At 36.8% G+C, this 18625-nt stretch overlaps 4 protein-coding genes across 4 annotated transcripts; 3 read left to right on the forward strand and 1 right to left on the reverse strand.

Annotated features, from left to right (window-relative positions):
- Positions 1–847: 847 nt before the first annotated feature.
- Positions 848–4392, reverse strand: LOC109009486 (protein NONRESPONDING TO OXYLIPINS 2, mitochondrial). Its single transcript, XM_018989958.2, has 3 exons — positions 4136–4392; positions 3917–4035; positions 848–1153 (listed from the first exon to the last, which is right to left on the reverse strand). The coding sequence occupies exons 1-3, from the start codon at positions 4270–4272 to the stop codon at positions 1128–1130; spliced, it is 282 nt and encodes a 93-aa protein (XP_018845503.1). The 5' UTR covers positions 4273–4392; the 3' UTR covers positions 848–1127.
- A 363-nt stretch (positions 4393–4755) lies between these two features.
- On the forward strand, positions 4756–5823 carry LOC109009431. The gene has a single exon (XM_018989886.2). The coding sequence runs from the start codon at positions 4808–4810 to the stop codon at positions 5516–5518; it is 711 nt and encodes a 236-aa protein (XP_018845431.2). The 5' UTR covers positions 4756–4807; the 3' UTR covers positions 5519–5823.
- A 1309-nt stretch (positions 5824–7132) lies between these two features.
- Positions 7133–10516, forward strand: LOC109009487 (ultraviolet-B receptor UVR8). Its single transcript, XM_018989961.2, has 5 exons — positions 7133–7428; positions 7566–7742; positions 8560–8595; positions 8738–8862; positions 8950–10516. Exons 1-5 carry the CDS (start codon positions 7353–7355, stop codon positions 10219–10221), a joined length of 1686 nt encoding a protein of 561 aa, XP_018845506.1. The 5' UTR covers positions 7133–7352; the 3' UTR covers positions 10222–10516.
- Positions 10517–11159: 643 nt separating this feature from the next.
- On the forward strand, positions 11160–18341 carry LOC109009488 (nuclear pore complex protein NUP85). The gene is made up of 18 exons (XM_018989962.2): positions 11160–11698; positions 12166–12268; positions 12438–12548; positions 12670–12753; positions 13331–13402; positions 13517–13573; positions 14288–14407; positions 14504–14704; positions 14839–14949; positions 15055–15092; positions 15287–15443; positions 16172–16273; positions 16378–16434; positions 16624–16770; positions 16929–16999; positions 17093–17180; positions 17589–17645; positions 17784–18341. Exons 1-18 carry the CDS (start codon positions 11310–11312, stop codon positions 17976–17978), a joined length of 2160 nt encoding a protein of 719 aa, XP_018845507.1. The 5' UTR covers positions 11160–11309; the 3' UTR covers positions 17979–18341.
- The last annotated feature ends 284 nt before the right edge of the window (positions 18342–18625 follow it).

Consider the following 18625-nt stretch of genomic DNA (forward strand, 5'->3'; position numbering starts at 1 on the left):
CGCACAAAAGTTCGTAAAGAGTCACGTCTCACTCCATCATATTAAAAGAGTTTTTCATATATTTTATATACCACAATAAATTTTATGCATTTATATATTTATTTTTATAAAATTTCTTCATAAGTAGAGAGGAGAGGAGTGGAGAGAAGATGGGAGAGTTATTAATATCACATGTCCTGTGTTCTAAAATAATTTAATAATTATTCCGCACATTCGGCTTAAGGACACAAAATACAGTAAATTTTATTTTTTCTTTTGGCCATTCTATTGTAGACATGGATGATTAATGAACCGACCATGGAGTGTGCATGAATCATGTTTTGTGTGACGTACGTGGTTTTCAGTTCTTACACGTGGTGATGATAGGTGTGAAAGTAGAAGAGATGCAAAGGACTGGGAAATGGAGAGAATGGCAGGGAGAGTCTCACATGCAGCTGTATCGTTATCTTGGAGACATGATGGGGGAAGGGCACTGTCGCCAAGACCCTTTTCAAAGAAATGGGAGACATTTGCGGGACATTATCCCATAAACCGCCCCACTTCCTCACCTGCAGTACCTCACGTTGCCTTAAGAAGATAAATATATATATATATATATATATAGAAAAATTATTATCAGCAGCTACTATTCACTATCTCACACCCTATAAAAAATACTCTCACATCTTATGAAAAAAAAAAAAAAAAACTGCAGGTGTGAGGTGTGAGAGTGAATAGTGACTGATATATAACATTTATTATATATATATATATATATTCCAATGAAAATAGAATCAATAATTATCATAATGACAAATTAATTTAAAGACAAACAATTGGGTATTACTTTCTTTTAACAACAAGAAAAGGTCAAGAAACCACATTGCAAAGGATTTTTATTGACCACCAGTAAAATGGTATTGTGTTACATTGATGCTGCAATAAAACCCTTGCTTAGACAATTCAACAGAAGTTCTCGAGAATTCTAGCAATAACAATATGGCTAGAGAATCGAATTGATGCGGCCATATTCCAGCCACACAGAACTGACAAAAATGATTCTTAACAGATGGTGAAAAGGGGATTCAGCACAAGTAGAGTAACATGACTGATCCATCTACCACTCACTATTATTAAACTTCAAGCTCTTATCGCGGCACACTGAGACCTAGTTCTGAACCCAAAAAGAAAAAATATATATTAATATATTAGAAAACCCACAACTAGCAAATGATAATGATTACTAAAATAACAGGTTCTCATCAAGTCAAATAAATCCTTAAGAAAGCTGTTTGGCATGGTTTTTACTTTCTACTTGTGGAATGGATCCGAACCTCTTGACAATGGACTAGAGAAAAGAAAAATATAGCTAATGAAAATATGGAGAAGAACCAAAAAGATAAGTAATTGCCACAACTATACTTTTTATTTTTCAACAGTGATATCATTCTGAAGCTGAGTCCAAATAAATTGGTAATGCTGGAATTCAGAAGTTCTTCAAATAAAAAGTGAAATACTGGAATTCCGCATGGAAAACAGTATAGACAAAACGACCCACAACTTCATTGCATGTCCCAGAATTTAAACCCTCATATAGCTTTATAAAGCAAGTAAAAGAATCTTACTCTAAAATAAACATAGTCAAGGGGGAAAGTGTTTGATGACCTAAAGATCCCGAAAGAAGAAGAAAAAGAAAGATTTCCTAAACTGATTTGTCTTCGAATTCACATTCAAATGGGACTTTGAAAAAAGAAGAATTCGAAGTAGATTTCCAATAGAGACCAAACAGAGAGTTGCATTTGAAACTTGTCCCAACTAGAAGTCGAGGGTTATATTAAAGGTGCAACCAAATGGGATTTTGGATGGATGCTTGTTAACTTTTATTCCAGCTCTTGTCAGTTCAAGGAAAGTACGTAAATTCAATACTATGAAATCATGGACACTCTGGTCTCATTCCCTAGAGCTAAAAAAAGCTTTTCTAATCTATTAATTTGAGCTCGGTGTCAGGTCGAACATTTAACAGCATTTTATGAGTTTTCATTTACTTCTAGTCGGGGACACGGCAACAACATAGCCAATATTTTTATAATTATGAGAAGCATTTATATAGATCTCCTATAAAACACAGACTTATTTTCCAAAAAGGGGATGAGAGAGGGGAGCTAGTTCAGTGATTTAGGTCTGGTTTGTTTTCACAAACCATCTCATCTCATCCTATCTAATCATTACAACTTTTTCAAACTCCTAAATAATATACAAAGAACAATTCAACATTTTCAAATTCCAAAACAAAAATAATGATTAAAAAATTATATTCTAACAATATTTTATTCAACTTTCATCTCATCTCATCTGTATAACCAAATGAGGCAGTCAATCAATTCATCTTTTCTTGAAATGTAGTTTATGTGATACCTCATAAGGATAAGGGTAGATGGTATATGAGATCCCACATTGATTGGGAATGAGAAGTTCTTGCTCTTTATAAGGTTTTAATGGGGCTCCAATTGTATCATTGATTAGTCCTTTTGGAGTATAGACCATGTGGTTTGGGCCTTCTATTGGGCCGTTATAGTTTATCAATTCAACATTAAGATATCACAATCTAACCAAACAAAAGCCAATGTTGAATCCATAATCAAAGATGACCAAAACATGATGGGGAACATCACATAAATTTCGACATGCATGGAATAAGGAGAAGTAAAGATTCCACCTAAAACAGTATTTGGAGAATGAATCAGAAACACACAATTCATTTGCAACTCATTTATCAGCAAAAGGATCTCAAGTAAACACAATAAGGTTAAAGAGAGCACAAAAGAAAAAGAAAAAGAAAAAGATCCCATCACAGTAGAAGACTTTTCAACAGCCACAGAAATTTGATTATTCCACTCACCCAAGCACCCGCAATAAGGCAAAGAGGAGCTTAGTTCCATTTCAGACTATTTTCATGCCAACAAAATAAACCTTTCCACTGAAGTCGGCATCTCTCCCCTTCTTTGGCATCACCCATTGGATCCCAAGTTCCAACGATAGAAAACACAAAATATTACACAATCTACTAGTGACTCGTTATAACAAAGACGGGATACACACTGCCAAATGAAATTGAAACTCTAAATTAGCCACCCAATTAGAAGCAATCCATTTGGATGTTCTGCTGGCAGCATACAACAATTACAACAAGAATGGTACCAGACGACTTCTAAAACTTACAATTATAAGATAGTTCGATCCAATTCCCAAGTGCCTAAGAGTTTCTTATGCAAAGGAAAATAAAGAATAAAGAAAATGAAATATTTGAACCCAAAAAAAATATGCTTATCTGCTGTGGGAAGTGCAGAACAGGAATGTAGAAGTTTCTTTATACATAATTCATGACAGACCAATAAATACATATCTACAAACATCCACGCGTGTGTATACACATTACACACACGTTCCTTGAGCAGGGCATGTGTAATCTTTTCAGAAAAATTAAACCTTCAACGTAGACAATAAAGAAATGGGTTCCTCACCATCAATTTTAGTAGGTCTCGAGATTTCAAAAAGAATCCCAAAATTAATTGTTCAGCAGAATTCTCAGTATTGAAACAAATGGCTGAGAAAAAAAATCACAAAAATAGAAAGAAAACACAGATTAAACTTTAGACAAGGGACGGGCAATCCAACGAAAGTCAGTTATTCGCGTGACACTGATACTTTATACTGATAAAATTGAACATTAATTTTACCGATCAAAAAAAAAAATTTTGAACATTAATTTAATCGATTATGTGGTCAAATTAAAATATATATATGTATAAATTAAATAACAACACAAGAAAACTTAAAATCCGACCTCACGTAATCAAAAAGTAAAAAGTTGCTTACAGATACTAAATCTAAAACAATGGAGAATATCAAACTCCTGGGTTTGCACTGCAAAGCATACCCTGAGACAACGACCTCGAGCTGCTCGAATCAACTCCGAGGCACGAGGTGAGCCGAGCCGAAGAAACCGCTGTGTGGAGAGGAAGCAGAGACTGAAGAGCACCCAATGGAGGAATCGACCTGAAATTCAAAATCTGTGGTTTGTTAGAGATTTCAAAAAATGAATTCTAAAATGATAAAAAAAAAAAAAAGAGCAAAATGAGCAAGGAAAGTGGCTTGCCTCGGAACGGAGAGCGAAGAGCTGGGCTTGAGTGTGGGAAGAAAAGGTGCGGAATTGGGCCTAAGGGTGGGTTTGGTGAATGTCGATTTGAGGAAAGAGATTGTAGGTTGTGAGAGAGATCTACAGCGGGACGCCATCGAAGTAGACGGGCGATAACTGTTGGAACTTAGGGTTAGGACTTTTCGGTTCTGGAAAACGAGACTCGGAAATTTTCAAGCTACTTGATTCAAGAGGAGGGCTTTAGAGAGGTTTATCGTGGGATCTTTTTTACTGTTACATTATTATTATTATTATTATTATTATTTGACAACGAATTCTCTGAATAATTAAAATGATAATTTCTTTTTATTTATTTATTACGTCGATTTCTTCTATCCGACGGCGAGATGCACCATACGTTTGTGATACCGCTGCCCAAGACGTGCCTTGTGGTTTACCGGTTACTCTATGCCAAAGTTTTTAAGGTTTGGGATTCTCCACCTTGACGTTTTCTATTTCCCTTGCGTACCCACCCGCTATCCCTCACGTGTCCCTCATTACTACACAAAGAATCTCAGCCACGTACGTTTCTCTACAAAGTCCTTAACATACGTATAATTTTCCAAAACTATAACATTTCTTCTGCCTCTTCAAGTACCACAAACAACCTTTTATTTCGGTATTTCCTTCCCGATGGAGTCCGTTGCCTCCAATACACCATCCTCGTCGGACAACCATCATCCTCCCTTGCGATTCAGACCCATCCATCAACCAATAGCAGATCGGATAGTTAGAGCTCTCAATCACCACCTCAGCCTCCTCCACCGCAAAGACTCCAACTTCTTTGTGTTGGGTGCCACGGGAAACGTTTACACTGTGACGTTGTCTGTCATCCCTTCATGCTCGTGTCCTGATCACACAACTCCATGCAAACATATATTATTTGTCTTTATTCGAGTATTGGGTGTTTCTCTAGATGATACTTGTTTTCAGAGGAGAACTCTCCGGCCATGCCAACTCAATCGCTTACTTAGCACGCCTACATCACCTGAAGTAATTGCAGGAGCTAAGGTTCGTGAGAGATTTCATGAGCTATTCTTTAAAGCCAGGCAAAACGCTTCACAATCGATTATTGATATAAAAGAGGACACTAATTGCCCGGTTTGCCTCAGCGAGATGGGAAAGGGTGAGAGAGTTGTGATCTGTGCGACATGTCATAATCCGATACATGAAGAATGCTTATTAAAGTGGAAAAGGAGCAGGGGAAGGAGGTCTGCAAGTTGTGTGATATGTCGGGCAAGGTGGAGAGATAGGGCTGATCAGGAAAAGTATTTGAACCTGGCAGCTTATGTTGGCGAGGACAATCCAACTGTTGAGGATGGTGGGATTCTTTGTAGCAGTTGAGTTCTCGTGATTGGTTAACACAGAAACATAATTAGCAAAAGCTAGCCAGGTTATGGAACATTCCATTGTAAATACATGTATATAACAAGGTAGAATTTTAGATGGAAGTGTTTAGAGTAAAACTTTTTGCCTGGAAATGATGTTTATTTTGTATTTTTCAATCCTTAAGCCGCTGTGTTGTATTAATTGATATTACAGGAACGTACGAGGCCAAAAAAAAAAACAAAAAACAAATTAAATATAGAAATTTTGTAAATAAAGCAACAAGTAATTCAATAATGAATGCCGTAAATTCAATATAAAACATGAAATCTAGTCACGAGTCTTGTATTCTTGCCATTGTTAAAAATAATAAATAAAAAGTACATAGCCTGTTGAGAGTTTGACATCTTAGTTACCATTAAGTCAATATCCTTTAGGATCGTCAATTTTTCTTTATTCCTTAATTATCATCAACGAGATCGATCAATCGATCTCTATCAAAAGGTTAACACATCATGCGAGAAAATAGACACGAATTATTGTTGATTGGCTACGTTTAGATGTTAAATTGAGTTGAGATGATAAAATATTATTAAAGTATTAGTTTTTAATATTATTATTATTTATAATTTTAAAAAATTAAATTATTTATTATATTTTATATTAAAATTTTTAAAAAAAATATAATGATGAATTAAAATAAATTAAGATGAATTTAATAACCAAATGTACTTGACTCGATTTCAAATGCGTTGTGTGTAAATGGGATGCCCCATTTTTGTTGTTTTGGTTTTCCCAGGGTCGTACAATGTTTCTTACAGTTCTTTTCAACCGCGAGAATCTGAATAATGTACGTGAGATTTAAGTATTTGTTTGGTTGTTTTAATTATTAATGGGCTCGTTATAAAAAAATTATTCATTTTAACTTATTTCATATAAAAAAATATCTCAATCTATTTATATTTAGATACATTTCAATAAAATTTAAGTAATTTTAAATATAATCGTGAAGTATGTAAATTTATAATTCTTTTTTAAAAAAATGAGATGTATTATTAAAAAAATAAATTTTTTTATATAATATATATTTATTTACTTTTTATAAAAAAATTATATAATATTTACCTACTACTGTAAATTTCATTTTCCTAATATCAAATACTTGGGCACATGTGCGGGTATTGCCTATTGGTTGGATTGATGTATCATTACTGATTCGTTCAGATGGCATTATGATTGGTTGGTCAATGCCGCTGATTACTTTGCTTGCTCTGTATCGGAACGGGTAGTGATAGGCTAACAATCCATTTATAATTTATAGACTATTTAACACATTAAATCAAAAGTAAAAATTAAAATTAAAATTAAAATAATATTATTTTAATACATAATTATATACAAATTGTTATTATTATATACAAATTGTTATTTAATAGGAACTTTATCATTTTCCTATTGGGGCATAACGTTGGACCCTTAGTTTTGTTCGGAGCCTTGACCATATCCTAATAAATCAATGGACCGAGTAGAGTCATAAATGATAACACACCTATAATTATTACAATTTATTCTATAACAATCAATATAATGAATTTCTATGGTATGGATAACATGAATTGGCGGCAGTTCAAGTCTCAAACGACTGTCGTTCCCTTATCGATTGTTTATTGAGAATTTCGTCGGATTAAAGAATTGCCACTGATTCTTCAGGATAATTACCGTTTAACTACTGCAGTTGCACAACTCGGAAGTCTCGATGTTCGATAACCACCGCCGAGTCGAGTCCCGTGGTAACTGAGATTCAGCTTGCTACTGAAGTACAGGACGTCCTGTACACTAATACTCATCAATAATGGATGATTCCGTTAACTTGTCCCGTAAAGTCGTTGCAGTCGCTGCCGGTGAAGCTCACACTCTCGCTCTCACAGGTGAGGCCCAGAGAAATTGCGATATCTAGTTTTAACTTTCCCCGATCGTGCTCTGCATATTTACAATTTTTTTTTTTTTTTTTTTAACAATGGGATTCTGAGTGCGAGCAAGTTTGTATTGTGGGTGGCGATTGCAGGGGATGGCAGCGTGTACTCGTGGGGAAGGGGGATGTTTGGGCGGCTCGGTACCGGTTCAGAAGCCGACGAGCCTATCCCGGTCAGGGTCAATTTTGATTGTGCCGAAAGATCGACAGAAGAGCGGCTCAGGTTTGTGGGCGTTGCTGCTGGCGCTTATCACAGTCTTGCTCTTGCAGGTTAGCCAAACTTCCTATGGATTTATGCAATTGATCAGGGCTTGAGGAATTACCTGATGGTGCTGTGATTGCGAGAACAAGTTCATCGCATTTACAATTCAAAAGTCTGAAAAAATGTGTCCGAGTTGTCAATTACTCGTTTTGTCAACGAGCTGCAAAGTCCAATTCAGTGTTTGATTTTTACACTTATTGAAATTTGATGCGGGAGGCATTCGGACTCATGGGGCCTAATGCACCAAGATAAGGCTTGTTGCATGCTTTCTTTACTGTACTTTCTGATTTCACGTTTTTTAGGCTTACCAACTATAATGTTCTTGGGCTGTTTCTGGTTCTTGGAAAGATGCACTATTTTTGTTCTTTCCTGTTATGTCTAGGAAATATTCAGTTGTGTTTTTGGTTTTGCAAGTTTTTGGATTCTTACTGGCATATTGGCATCAAAGATTGTTGCCGCAGAACTGCATGCTGAACTAAGTTAGGGCTGAAGTCTTGGCAACGCTAGTGACTCCTCGAAAAAATATAAAATTATTTTATATTAATAACCAAGGCTGCACAAGATGTAATCTTTTATTAGGGACTGTATTATGCCACATTTATTGAAAGGATGGTCTTGTAAAAGGCTCTATAATTTTGTCGACTCTGTTTCTACATGGTTTGATACTCCCATCTTAATAAACTGTGCTTACAATAATCAGCAGTCAGATGTGTGAGTTCAGCTCATTAATTTTTTACTAGCAAAACAATGATACAATTGGGCGTTGAAGTGGTTTTCCACTTTTCCCTAACTTTGATTTCTTTTTTTCTCTCTGTCTAATGGCAGACAATGGATCCGTTTGGTGCTGGGGTTATAATATCTGTATCCTTTGCGCTGGGTTGTATTCTGTCACTGCATTCGGATACATGACGGAACGTAGATATGGAAATTGCATCTCTAATTTTCATTTTCTTTGCTTTTAGCTCTTGGGCACATTTTCTGTACATCCTTGACTATTATATGGATGGCCAACTTGGCGTCGATGGAGATAACGCTACAGTGCCACACTTGTTGCAGCATTTCATTGAGTTGGCCTCTCCTGATTCTCTGACAGATGAATCGGAAACAAAGAGTAGAGTGCCACTGAAGGTATGGAATACATCATATTGCAGTTGCATGGGAAAGTCTGGCCTGGGTTCTTATCTGGTATGGCTATTATCACTTTGTTTACTTCAGGTTTGTTCTGTCAAAGCTGGTGGAATGATGTCTCTTGCAATTGATAATCTTGGGGCTCTCTGGATATGGGGCAATTTCCCACAGGAAAGCAGCAGCAGTGAAGGTGGTTTCTTTCTTGTAAGCAGTTTCATTCCAACTCCTGTCTGGGATTTCTATGGCCACACTGTCATCAAGGTGGCATGTGGAAATGAGCATGTTGTGGCCTTGGTTAGTGCTGGAGAGACTTATAAAGGTGAAGACATAGTGTGCTACTCTTGGGGTAACAACAACCATGGCCAGTTAGGTTTGGGGGATAAAGAGAGCAGGCTAAAACCTGAAATCATTAAAACTTTTAATGAAGACTCCCCTTGGGCAGTTTATGAGGTGGCATGCGGGGCATTTCACACAGCTTTGCTCACTCACAAAAAGAAACCAAGTGACACACTAGAAAGTCTGTGCTGGACATTTGGCATTGGGGATAATGGGCAGCTTGGGCATGAAACTACACAGCCTGAGCTTTTTCCTAAACCCGTGAAAGGGTTGCCACAGAATGTATACCTGATCTCTGTCGACTGTGGCTTGTTTCATACTAGTGTTGTTTCGTCAGCTGGAGACGTGTGGTCATGGGGAATGGAGAGGGGCCTTGGCTTATGCCCAGATGCCACTTTTTCTGGTACTGATCGGGGGGATGCTCTTTCTCCTCTATTAATTTCATGTAATGGGCTACAAAGGCCTAAATTTCAGGATCCAGTTCAGGTTGCTTGTGGTGCTGCGCATACTGTTCTCATTGCACATGATGGATATAAGCTCTGGTCATGGGGTCGGGGAAAGAGTGGGGTTCTTGGAAATGGTAATACAGCTAATTGTTTTACTCCCACTATGGTATTATGGCCATCCCTTATGGAAGATTCCAAACAAGAGGAATCAAAGACCTCTGAAGGAGTCACAGAAACAGAAAGAAGATTGTCTTTGGCAATGGATGAGATGAAGCTACTTCAATCAAAACTTTCTGCAATGGAACGATATGCTAGCGTACTTCATGGCTCAATTTTTGGAAAACCTTTTGAAGAAGAAGACATTCCAGCCTCATTGCAGAACTTTGGTACTTTTGACATTGCAAAGGAATGGGAGAACATGTTGGAGGCAGCAGATCGGACAAAGCTCAACAGGCTGGAAATGTCCTACCGAAATATGCTTGCGAGTGTTAAAGACAAGCTAATGAAGAGAAGGATCCAGGAGATTGTAGAGGAGTGTCTTCATTCTTCTTCAACGGGACCGAAGTTACAAGACTAGAAGAGATGAGTTGCATTTTATTCTGAAAAAAAGATCACGATAGAAAATAGTTTGTCAAGTGTGCGTGCTATATCATATGTTTGGTTGGTGGTTTCTGCAGCTGTTCATTTCATAAACTCACGGGACTTTGGTACTTCATATGCCTAAGAAAATGTGTGAAGATGAGGAAGGTGGATTAGCTAGTCCACGTTTGATTTGTATGCTTCAAAATAAATGGCGTTTTTAGAGTTGAGATGAGTTGAGATGGATTGTGAATAGTAATGAGATGAGTTATGAATAGTAGTGAGATTTGTAAGTTAAAGTTGCTAAATAGTAATGAACAGTAGTGATATGAGTTGAGATGAATTACGAATCCAAACGTCTCCTTAATTTTTCGGGTAATAACATATAAAAACAGTGGATAGGACATTAGCAATCCGTCGACGGTCGTGTGGAGTTTTGAACTGATGTCATTTTATTCCTATATTGTATTCAAGAAGAGAAACACTACTTGTTGGTCACTAATAGCATGCATTGTGAAATCTCTATTTATCCTCAAATATTTTAAATTATGAAATGAGCTCAATTTTAATTATTTTTTATTATACTCTTAATACTCATTATCTTTAATTTTATTTTTAATAGTCATACTTGTCATAAGATTTTATTATCAGTCGTAATAAAAATATGTTATATATTTGTAATTAATTTAAAATAAAGAATAATATTCTTCTATATTTATTCACACAAATGTTTGATATTCTTCGAGAAAAAATTTAATAACAAGCGATTCTACGTATTAATACGCGTAGAATATAAAAATAGATTGGTTAAAAAATAGATTGGTTAAAAAATAGATTTTATTAAAAATAATATTAATTTAAATTTAAAATATAAAAATAATAATAATAATACATAAATTAATACGCAAACTTAACAAAACTCATTCGTTAAACCCTCTTCAAGTACCCAGCTCCTGAAACTAGGTCGCCGACTCGCACTCCTGCGCACGTTACCAAACATGGCCTAAATCCCTTTCCTCGAAAACCCTTTCAAAGCCCTGAAAACACTCGCCACCCACAGTCAAAACCTTTGGCTTCCTGGCCACAATGCTCGGCTTCTCGTCAGCCCCCGCCGACGGCGCCTCATCCACTGGAGATCTCGTGCCTTTTTCGTCGGAAGCCCGAGCCACCGCAGTCTGCCCCCTCCACCACGGCCTCAAGCCACCGATCTCTCGCCTTTCCATCTCCTGGGCGCGAGGAAACTCCCTCCGCGTCTCATTCTTCCGGAGACCATCCGGAGATGACTCCGAAGGAGACGAATTCGGCGGGAAAGTGTTGGAGGTGAGGCTCAGCGGTGGAGATGGAGATGGAGATATGAGTGACGCGCAGTTCCGGAGGATCGCGTACGGTTCCGTCTCACCGTTCGCTCTTCTTCAGAGCCGGAGAAACTCTGCCGCCAGCTTGTCGAAGATCTCGTCTCCGTATCACGTTGAGTGGTAAGTAGTATTGAAAAGTTCTTTTTTTATTGTTCGAGGCTGTGTTGTTGCGGAGAGAGCCGTGGAAACGGAAGGAAAAGGAAAAAAATATTAATATTATGTTTAAGTTGTTTCAAATTTTGAAAAAGGAACATATCACTTGAAGGTATTGAGCATTTTGAAGCTTTTATAGTGACGATGTTGCTTGATGCCGATAATAATTTCATTATATTAAGACGACTAAAATATGACGTCCTGTAGTTTGAATCATTTCAATACGAGTGGCAAAAGACAAGAAATGAATTAGAATTATGAAAATAAAAGTTACTTTATTTACTATGAAATAATATCAACATTTGCAGGTTTTCCATAGAGGTAAGTGCCTATTTCATTTGAGAGGTTCTGTTATATATATATATATATTGCTATAGAGGCCGATAGAAGTAAATGTTTGTTATATGTTATTCGACCCTTTCTGGAAAATTCAGGTGGGAGTACGTGATGGAGTATAGCAAGGACATAAATTCACTGCTCGGTGATCCTAAGTCGCTTACCAGTCCAGCGATTGAAGATCCAAAGGCCGTTTTACAGGTAGATCTGCTTGTTGTTATTTGGTTTTTGGTTTTCTAGTCGTTCTTTGAGCATGCATCAATTGGCCCTGTATCAACATTAGCTAATGTATTCATGACATCAGTCAGGTGATGCTTCTTCTTCCAATTTAAATTAACTTCTTGTTTCTAAGTTTGTAACGCATATGTAGAAAGCTGAGGAGCCAATCTGTCTGAAAGCTGCATGGGACGTGATGGAAATATTTTATGCTGACAAGCAATCTCAATCATGGCTACCTGAACGGCTTGTTGATTGGTTAGCTGTAATGATCTTTCTTCTGTGCTCCTGATCTGTTTTTTACTTACATTTTTCTGTTCCTTCCTTACTGGTGGTCATTTGTTTTTCTGTCCATCTAATCCATCTAATGGTTTGTCTTGTGGCAGGCTTACGATGGTCTTCTCTCCTCGACACAAGCAACAATCCATTCACAACTTGTATCTTTTCAGAAAGAGCTTGTTGCTTTACAGGTTTGGCTGCATCCCGGTTGTTTCCTTTGTCTTGAACTCAACTTAATCCTCATCAATTATTGTGTTGGAATTTGTTGTGTTTTTATGTGGGTCCCATGCTGTCCTGGCATCCTAAATTGTGCATATGTGATTTCTGCCTTCTTGTGTATAATGGCTGGCTGTTGTTTTGAACCAATCTAGTGGATGGTATGAGTGTGAATGAAATTCCATTTGGGTGAAGAACCTTGCAAGGGATGGGAATACTTGTAATGTTTTGTTTTTCTTTAGCTTGTATTTAGGTATAATCACTTGTATACTTCCTGTGTACTTGGCTATGCCTATTTACTTGGAATAAAATTTCTTATTACCTATAAAAAAATATATAATTGATTTTACAATTTTTCAGAGTTGCTTTTCTTACATCATAAATTAAATGCAATTTTTTTTGTGCTGAGATTCTGATTTATGAAATCACTTCTCTTTGGCTTACCCTTTTTGTTGTTTGCTTGGTGTCTGTCATATTTAAGTTGTCTTTTGCTGGGAATGTTCGATCAAGGTTCTCTAAAACATTGAAAGTTTATGAAATTGTTGTGTGCAGGTCATCGAGGATAGTCCTAAATATTGGGAAGTATTGTCGGCAGCATTGGCAGTTGGCTGGCTAGATGTTGTGGTTAGTAGGGCCTCCCCTCCCAATTTTTAGCTAGGTGTTCTTGCCTTTCTATTAATTTGTGCTCTTCCATTCTGCATTGATAATGGATTAGATATTTCTTTTGGTCTCTTGTAGGTGAAAATGCTGCGCTTGCATGGATCTTATCAGCTCGACCAGATTGGAAATCGCGAGGTTTGATAAATTTCCTATGAGTAATTGAATACATCTTATGTTTTAATATGTAAGAATAGGTTTAATATTTGTTTGAAAAAAAGTCGTCTTTATTAACAAAAAGATATGTCGTCATACAAAAAGTGAGTTCTTTTTAATCGAAAGCATTGGAACTGATTAGGAGGGCAAGGAGATGATAAATCCTTGATAAAGAAACTGCCAGATGAGGGTAACAGCCAAATGAATGAATGAGAGAGAGAGAGAGACACAGAGAGAGAGACGGTGAGAGAGAGAGAGAGCATATTAAATTTTTTGGATTTTATGGGCTTTTTGGGTCATTAGGGGCTTGTTGGGTCATTTTGGGCAAGGTGTTTTCTTGTATATATTCAGTGTACTTGGTTTCTCCTTTTGATAAATACAATATTTTTACTTATCAAAAAAATTTTTTTGGAATCCTTTCTTTGGGAGAACATAGGGCAACACATTTACAAAATGCTTCTTTAGTGGTTAAACTCCTGGAACAAAATGTAAACTACATTGTATTAGTAAATGCGCTTATCAAAACTTTGCAACATGCATAGTTTGTGTTGTTTCTCCATTTATATATTTCTTATTCAAACCGACAGAGGTAAATTCATACCATGTCAGTTCTTCCTCTCAAGAAGATTGTGATGCTGCAACAATAGAAATTTTACTGTGATTTATCTCATGTCTGACCTGCATGTAATTGAACAGACAGAGAATGGATTGGTAGAGGCAGTGGCTGTTCTTATTTCCAAAATGCCACGTTTGCGTCCCGAACTAGAAGCTGGAAGATTAGGTGAATGCTATAGAGCCAAACCTGATTTTGTCAAGGTAATTTTTGAGTCTGCCAAAGATAAATTATTCTGTTTTTTGACATTTTTCTGTTTATATATATGTCTTATGTATGTATTTTTTTTCATGACATAGGCTTGGGAGAAATGGCGGGCACATATTACTAAGCTGGACTGTAGTGCATACTGGGTTCGTTGTGATCATAACCAGACCCGGGAAGGTTTGAGGAATATGCTACAAATCATGCTGGGAAACACAAACAGTCTTTGCACTGCAACGTGTCACTGGATGGAGCTATATATTGCTCACTTTCTATACATAAGGCCATTCACGGCGGTAAAGCCTAATTATTTTCCAATGTGCCACTCAAATAGCTATTTTATTCTTCTTCTATCATCTCTTTGTTGTTAATTATGTATATCTGATTGCTGGAGTCTGAAGCAACAATTAATTCCTTTTTCTCGAATCAGGGTTTAGAAAGTATGTATAGCCTAGCCCAGAAATGCATGCAGTTAAAACCGATGACCATATCCCATAGGTTGATACGACTTCTGCTTGGAATTATAGGAGATAATACCGAGGTGAGTAACGTTGATCAGCTACTTGCAGTATCCTTTATATGTTATTTATATATTTTAACCTTTCCCACCCTCTAAAACTCTGTTGGACTTTTTGAAATGGTTCAGGTTGTCTTAGCTGAATGCTCCAGAGCATTTGGCCCTTGGTGAGCTGCTTAGTTATCTTGTCTTTTTAATTTGCTTTATATGAAGCCATGCATTGGAGGTGCTATTATTTTTCTTCACTTCTGTGTAATTCAAAGTTAAATTCATAGATTGCTAAAAACTAGTAAAACGTCGACATCCTTCTGCTTTGTTTCTACAATTCTTTAATGTAACTTTGTATGTCACTTATCACTAGGATGGTTGCACATGCCATAGAGTTGTTGGCTTCCGGGAGTGATCAAGCAGAGACTCTTCTTCGTGAAGAGCATTATAACTTGGGTGGAATCAGCATTGAAGAACTCCATCGACTTGTCTATGCCCAAGTTCTATCTTCGGATGCATTGACTTGGCAAGTGAGTGCAAATGACCGTACTGATGATAATTCCACTTCTGAAAGACAATTTTGATAGAGTTAGGAGTTAGGATGCTAATACTTTATTTTGATTCAGAATTTTCCATTCATGTTTTGGTTTCCAGGTTGGGGTCTTAGACTGTGAAAAGAATGATTTAGTGATGCAAGTAGATGGTGACTTTTTAATTTCCGTTTTGAGTCACTTTTATAATATTTTTCAAAACCGTTGATGAAGGACCTTGGTTTCCTGATACTGAACAAATTATTTAGTAATCCAAACTGGCCGGTGGAAGCCATTTCCTCAGTTTGGTATGATGACACTATTATTTTAGATTAATGTTTAACCAGATAGAGTTTTTATATGAATATTTTGGCATATTGAAATCATTATAATCAAAAAAGAAAATATATGGTGCTATGAACTTCTACTGTATCTTGTACATTTGGATCACATGGTCGTCCAACCATAATGGCCATTTTGCTAGGCCATAGTTTCAGTTGATTTTCAATGCCATCCAAGATTCCAAAGAGTCACTTACACATGATTACCAGTTTGTGCCTTACGAAAATATGAAGTTTATATTATTACTATTTAAAATATGAAGCTCATAGTTTTATGTATGGACAGTTTTCGCTTAACACCTTTATATAAATAGTATATGTGCATATGTGATATATGTTATATCATCTTGAGTATCCTTATACAGGTTGATGCTCTTATGTCTACAGATAGCTCCAATTTATTTGACATCATGCATAAAGCAGGGGATGGGTTTGTTAGAGATTCTATTGAGCAAGCAACCTGTTCAAGATGTTCAAATACTCCTTAAGGTTAATGGTCTCATATTTCGATGTATTTTTTCTTGGATTTTAGAGTTCCATATTTTGATGGATATATTTGTGACTGATTTAGGTGGTTGCATTTATGTATGCAGGTCATAGAGATATGCCGTCTATACGAACTTGACAGTGTTAGTTCAAATATTATGAAGGTATTTCTATTTGGTGTAGGATGCTTGTACTATAAATAATGTTAAGGAATACTCTGTTTGCCGTGTTTGATCATTTAGAATGGAAGTGGGTAAGGTCGTATGCATTCTTTTAAAGTCATTTTTCTCTAATAGAGTTTCCAGTAATTTCCTTATGCTGGTATTCTCTTTAAAGATTTTTTTAATGTTTAGATTGCTGGAGTATACCACTGGAAGCATGGAAGGAAAGGTTCTGGAGTATTTTGGCTTCAGCAAGCCCGAGATGAAGTTCGTCTGAACAGGATTGCTCAGCAGTTGTTTGATTTTGTTGGGCAATCAATCTCTGATGAAAGTTTCAAGGTATTTGTTCTAAAATTGCATTAAGAGAAACACGCTGAGGGTTTGTATTATATTGTTCTTTATAACCTATGTGACTTGAACATTCCACAAAATCATTAAGCCTTGGTTCTAAATTAACGTGTTTTGTGAAACTTATTGTATATCATTTGCCAATACAGCAATGGGAAGGATTGATTGAATTGTTGGGTGCTGAATCTAAGACTGCTGGAGGTCTTGAGTTTCTGCACAAGTAGGAACTCTCTCTTATCTGCCTTTGAGTAATGAGTTTCGTCATCATCTTTTGTTCAATCTTTTGTCAGTATTAACCCTGGACGCATTACAGGTACAGGGATTTTAAAAAATTCCTTAAGCAGGTTAACAATGGAAAAACTACTGATGCCGCGCGGCAAGCTGTAGAATCTCTTATATCTGTATGTTTTACTTCAACGTTTTTTGCCAAATTGATATAGCTGCTATCCTCGAAACAAAAGTTCTTTAATATAAAAATTTGAGAATTTATAATGTTAGGGCTCTTCCACATGAAATGTTCAAGGTTTGTTCTCTCAGCAAATCTTAAACTATCAGACTTATTAGTCCATCAAATACTGAGGACCCCATTTTGTGGTAGAATTTTTTGGGATCTGAATCATCTCCAATCAGAGCTTTTTCTTTTTTTGGTTTTTGAGGACAACTTAAAAAAGTTATATATTATTTTACTTAGAAAAAAATAGAGTTAGCTTGTTTTTTTTTTCTGTATTCTGCTGAGCAATGGTTTCCAATCAACATCTGTAATTGCTTGCTAGGTTTGGTTTTTAATAATTTCTTACCATGATCTGCAGCTTATGAAAAACCCCTCTACACCTCGGCAATTTTGGCTGCCTATTCTGTATGACTCGGTAAGCTATTTTTTTATTACGACATGCACAAACCTAAATTGTGGACTACATTGAGAGAGGGTGGTTCTGGAAGTCCCATAACTTTGAAAAATAATGTTAACCTTAAGATTTTATCCACGAATGCCTGTATTATTGCAGTTGAAGCTGCTCAGTTGGCAGGAGCGCCCTCTGCTAAATGTCTCCGAGACCAACCTTTTGTTGAATAAACTGCAAGAGTTGTCCATGGCGAAGCTGAGACCAGACTTCATTGAAGCCAACCTGCCACCCCAGGCCTTAGGCTCTGTTAGGCTAGCTCTTGCTACAAATCTTGGACGTGCTATCGTGGAAGAATGATGAAGTATACTTCTGGCATAACTAGTTTGCCATCGGTGCACCGGGGTGGTGCTGCCTGGACAGCATGAACTGTTTCAATGGGTGTCCCCCTACTTGTAATTATGATAGCAGTCTAACCGACAGTTTGGAGAAGCTGAATATTGACGTCGTTGCTGGGAAAGGGTGCGTAACTGTTGTAAATTTGCATGATGTTCACCCAAGTCACCCACATTTTACAGCAGAAACGGCAGTTAAAAAAGTGTCTACGATTACAACCCAGAGAAAACGGGCCACCGGCAGGGGATAAACGATAGAAGAGGGCATTAGATTTTTCTGCCTTGATGTTTATCTTATCTATAACCTTTTGTGTACCATTAGGATCAATCTGCTTATTCATCTATTATTATTTAAAACGGACCATCTTTTGCATTTTTGCCATGTACTCTGGTTGAAGATTATCACTGATGCTTAAAGCAGAGAGCAATCCAATAATGAAAGAATTCCCCGGCACTTGTTTGAACAAAACTAATTTACAGTCCATGCAGACGAGAAACATGCGCACGCTGTATGCTTGACAAATATGAATGCAATTAACAACAGTCAGCCCTCCCAAGGCAGGTTGATAACATGAGAAATACTCTAGCTATAAATGAATTACACAAAATAAT

Source organism: Juglans regia, chromosome 11 (genome assembly GCF_001411555.2).
Source record: "Juglans regia cultivar Chandler chromosome 11, Walnut 2.0, whole genome shotgun sequence".
NCBI lineage: Eukaryota > Viridiplantae > Streptophyta > Magnoliopsida > Fagales > Juglandaceae > Juglans > Juglans regia.

Coding starts and splice junctions, on each gene's coding strand:
- LOC109009488 (XM_018989962.2), top strand. CDS start 11,310: ATGCTCGGCTTCTCGTCAGCCCCCGCCGACGGCGCCTCATCCACTGGA. Junction 13,403..13,516: donor TTGGCTGGCTAGATGTTGTG/GTTAGTAGGGCC, acceptor GGTCTCTTGTAG/GTGAAAATGCTGCGCTTGCA. Junction 16,435..16,623: donor TTAGTTCAAATATTATGAAG/GTATTTCTATTT, acceptor TTTAATGTTTAG/ATTGCTGGAGTATACCACTG.
- LOC109009431 (XM_018989886.2), top strand. CDS start 4,808: ATGGAGTCCGTTGCCTCCAATACACCATCCTCGTCGGACAACCATCAT.
- LOC109009487 (XM_018989961.2), top strand. CDS start 7,353: ATGGATGATTCCGTTAACTTGTCCCGTAAAGTCGTTGCAGTCGCTGCC. Junction 8,596..8,737: donor GTGCTGGGGTTATAATATCT/GTATCCTTTGCG, acceptor ACTATTATATGG/ATGGCCAACTTGGCGTCGAT. Junction 8,863..8,949: donor AGAGTAGAGTGCCACTGAAG/GTATGGAATACA, acceptor TGTTTACTTCAG/GTTTGTTCTGTCAAAGCTGG.
- LOC109009486 (XM_018989958.2), bottom strand. CDS start 4,272: ATGGCGTCCCGCTGTAGATCTCTCTCACAACCTACAATCTCTTTCCTC. Junction 4,036..4,135: donor TCTTCGCTCTCCGTTCCGAG/GCAAGCCACTTT, acceptor TTTGAATTTCAG/GTCGATTCCTCCATTGGGTG. Junction 1,154..3,916: donor CTCGAGGTCGTTGTCTCAGG/GTATGCTTTGCA, acceptor TTTTGGGTTCAG/AACTAGGTCTCAGTGTGCCG.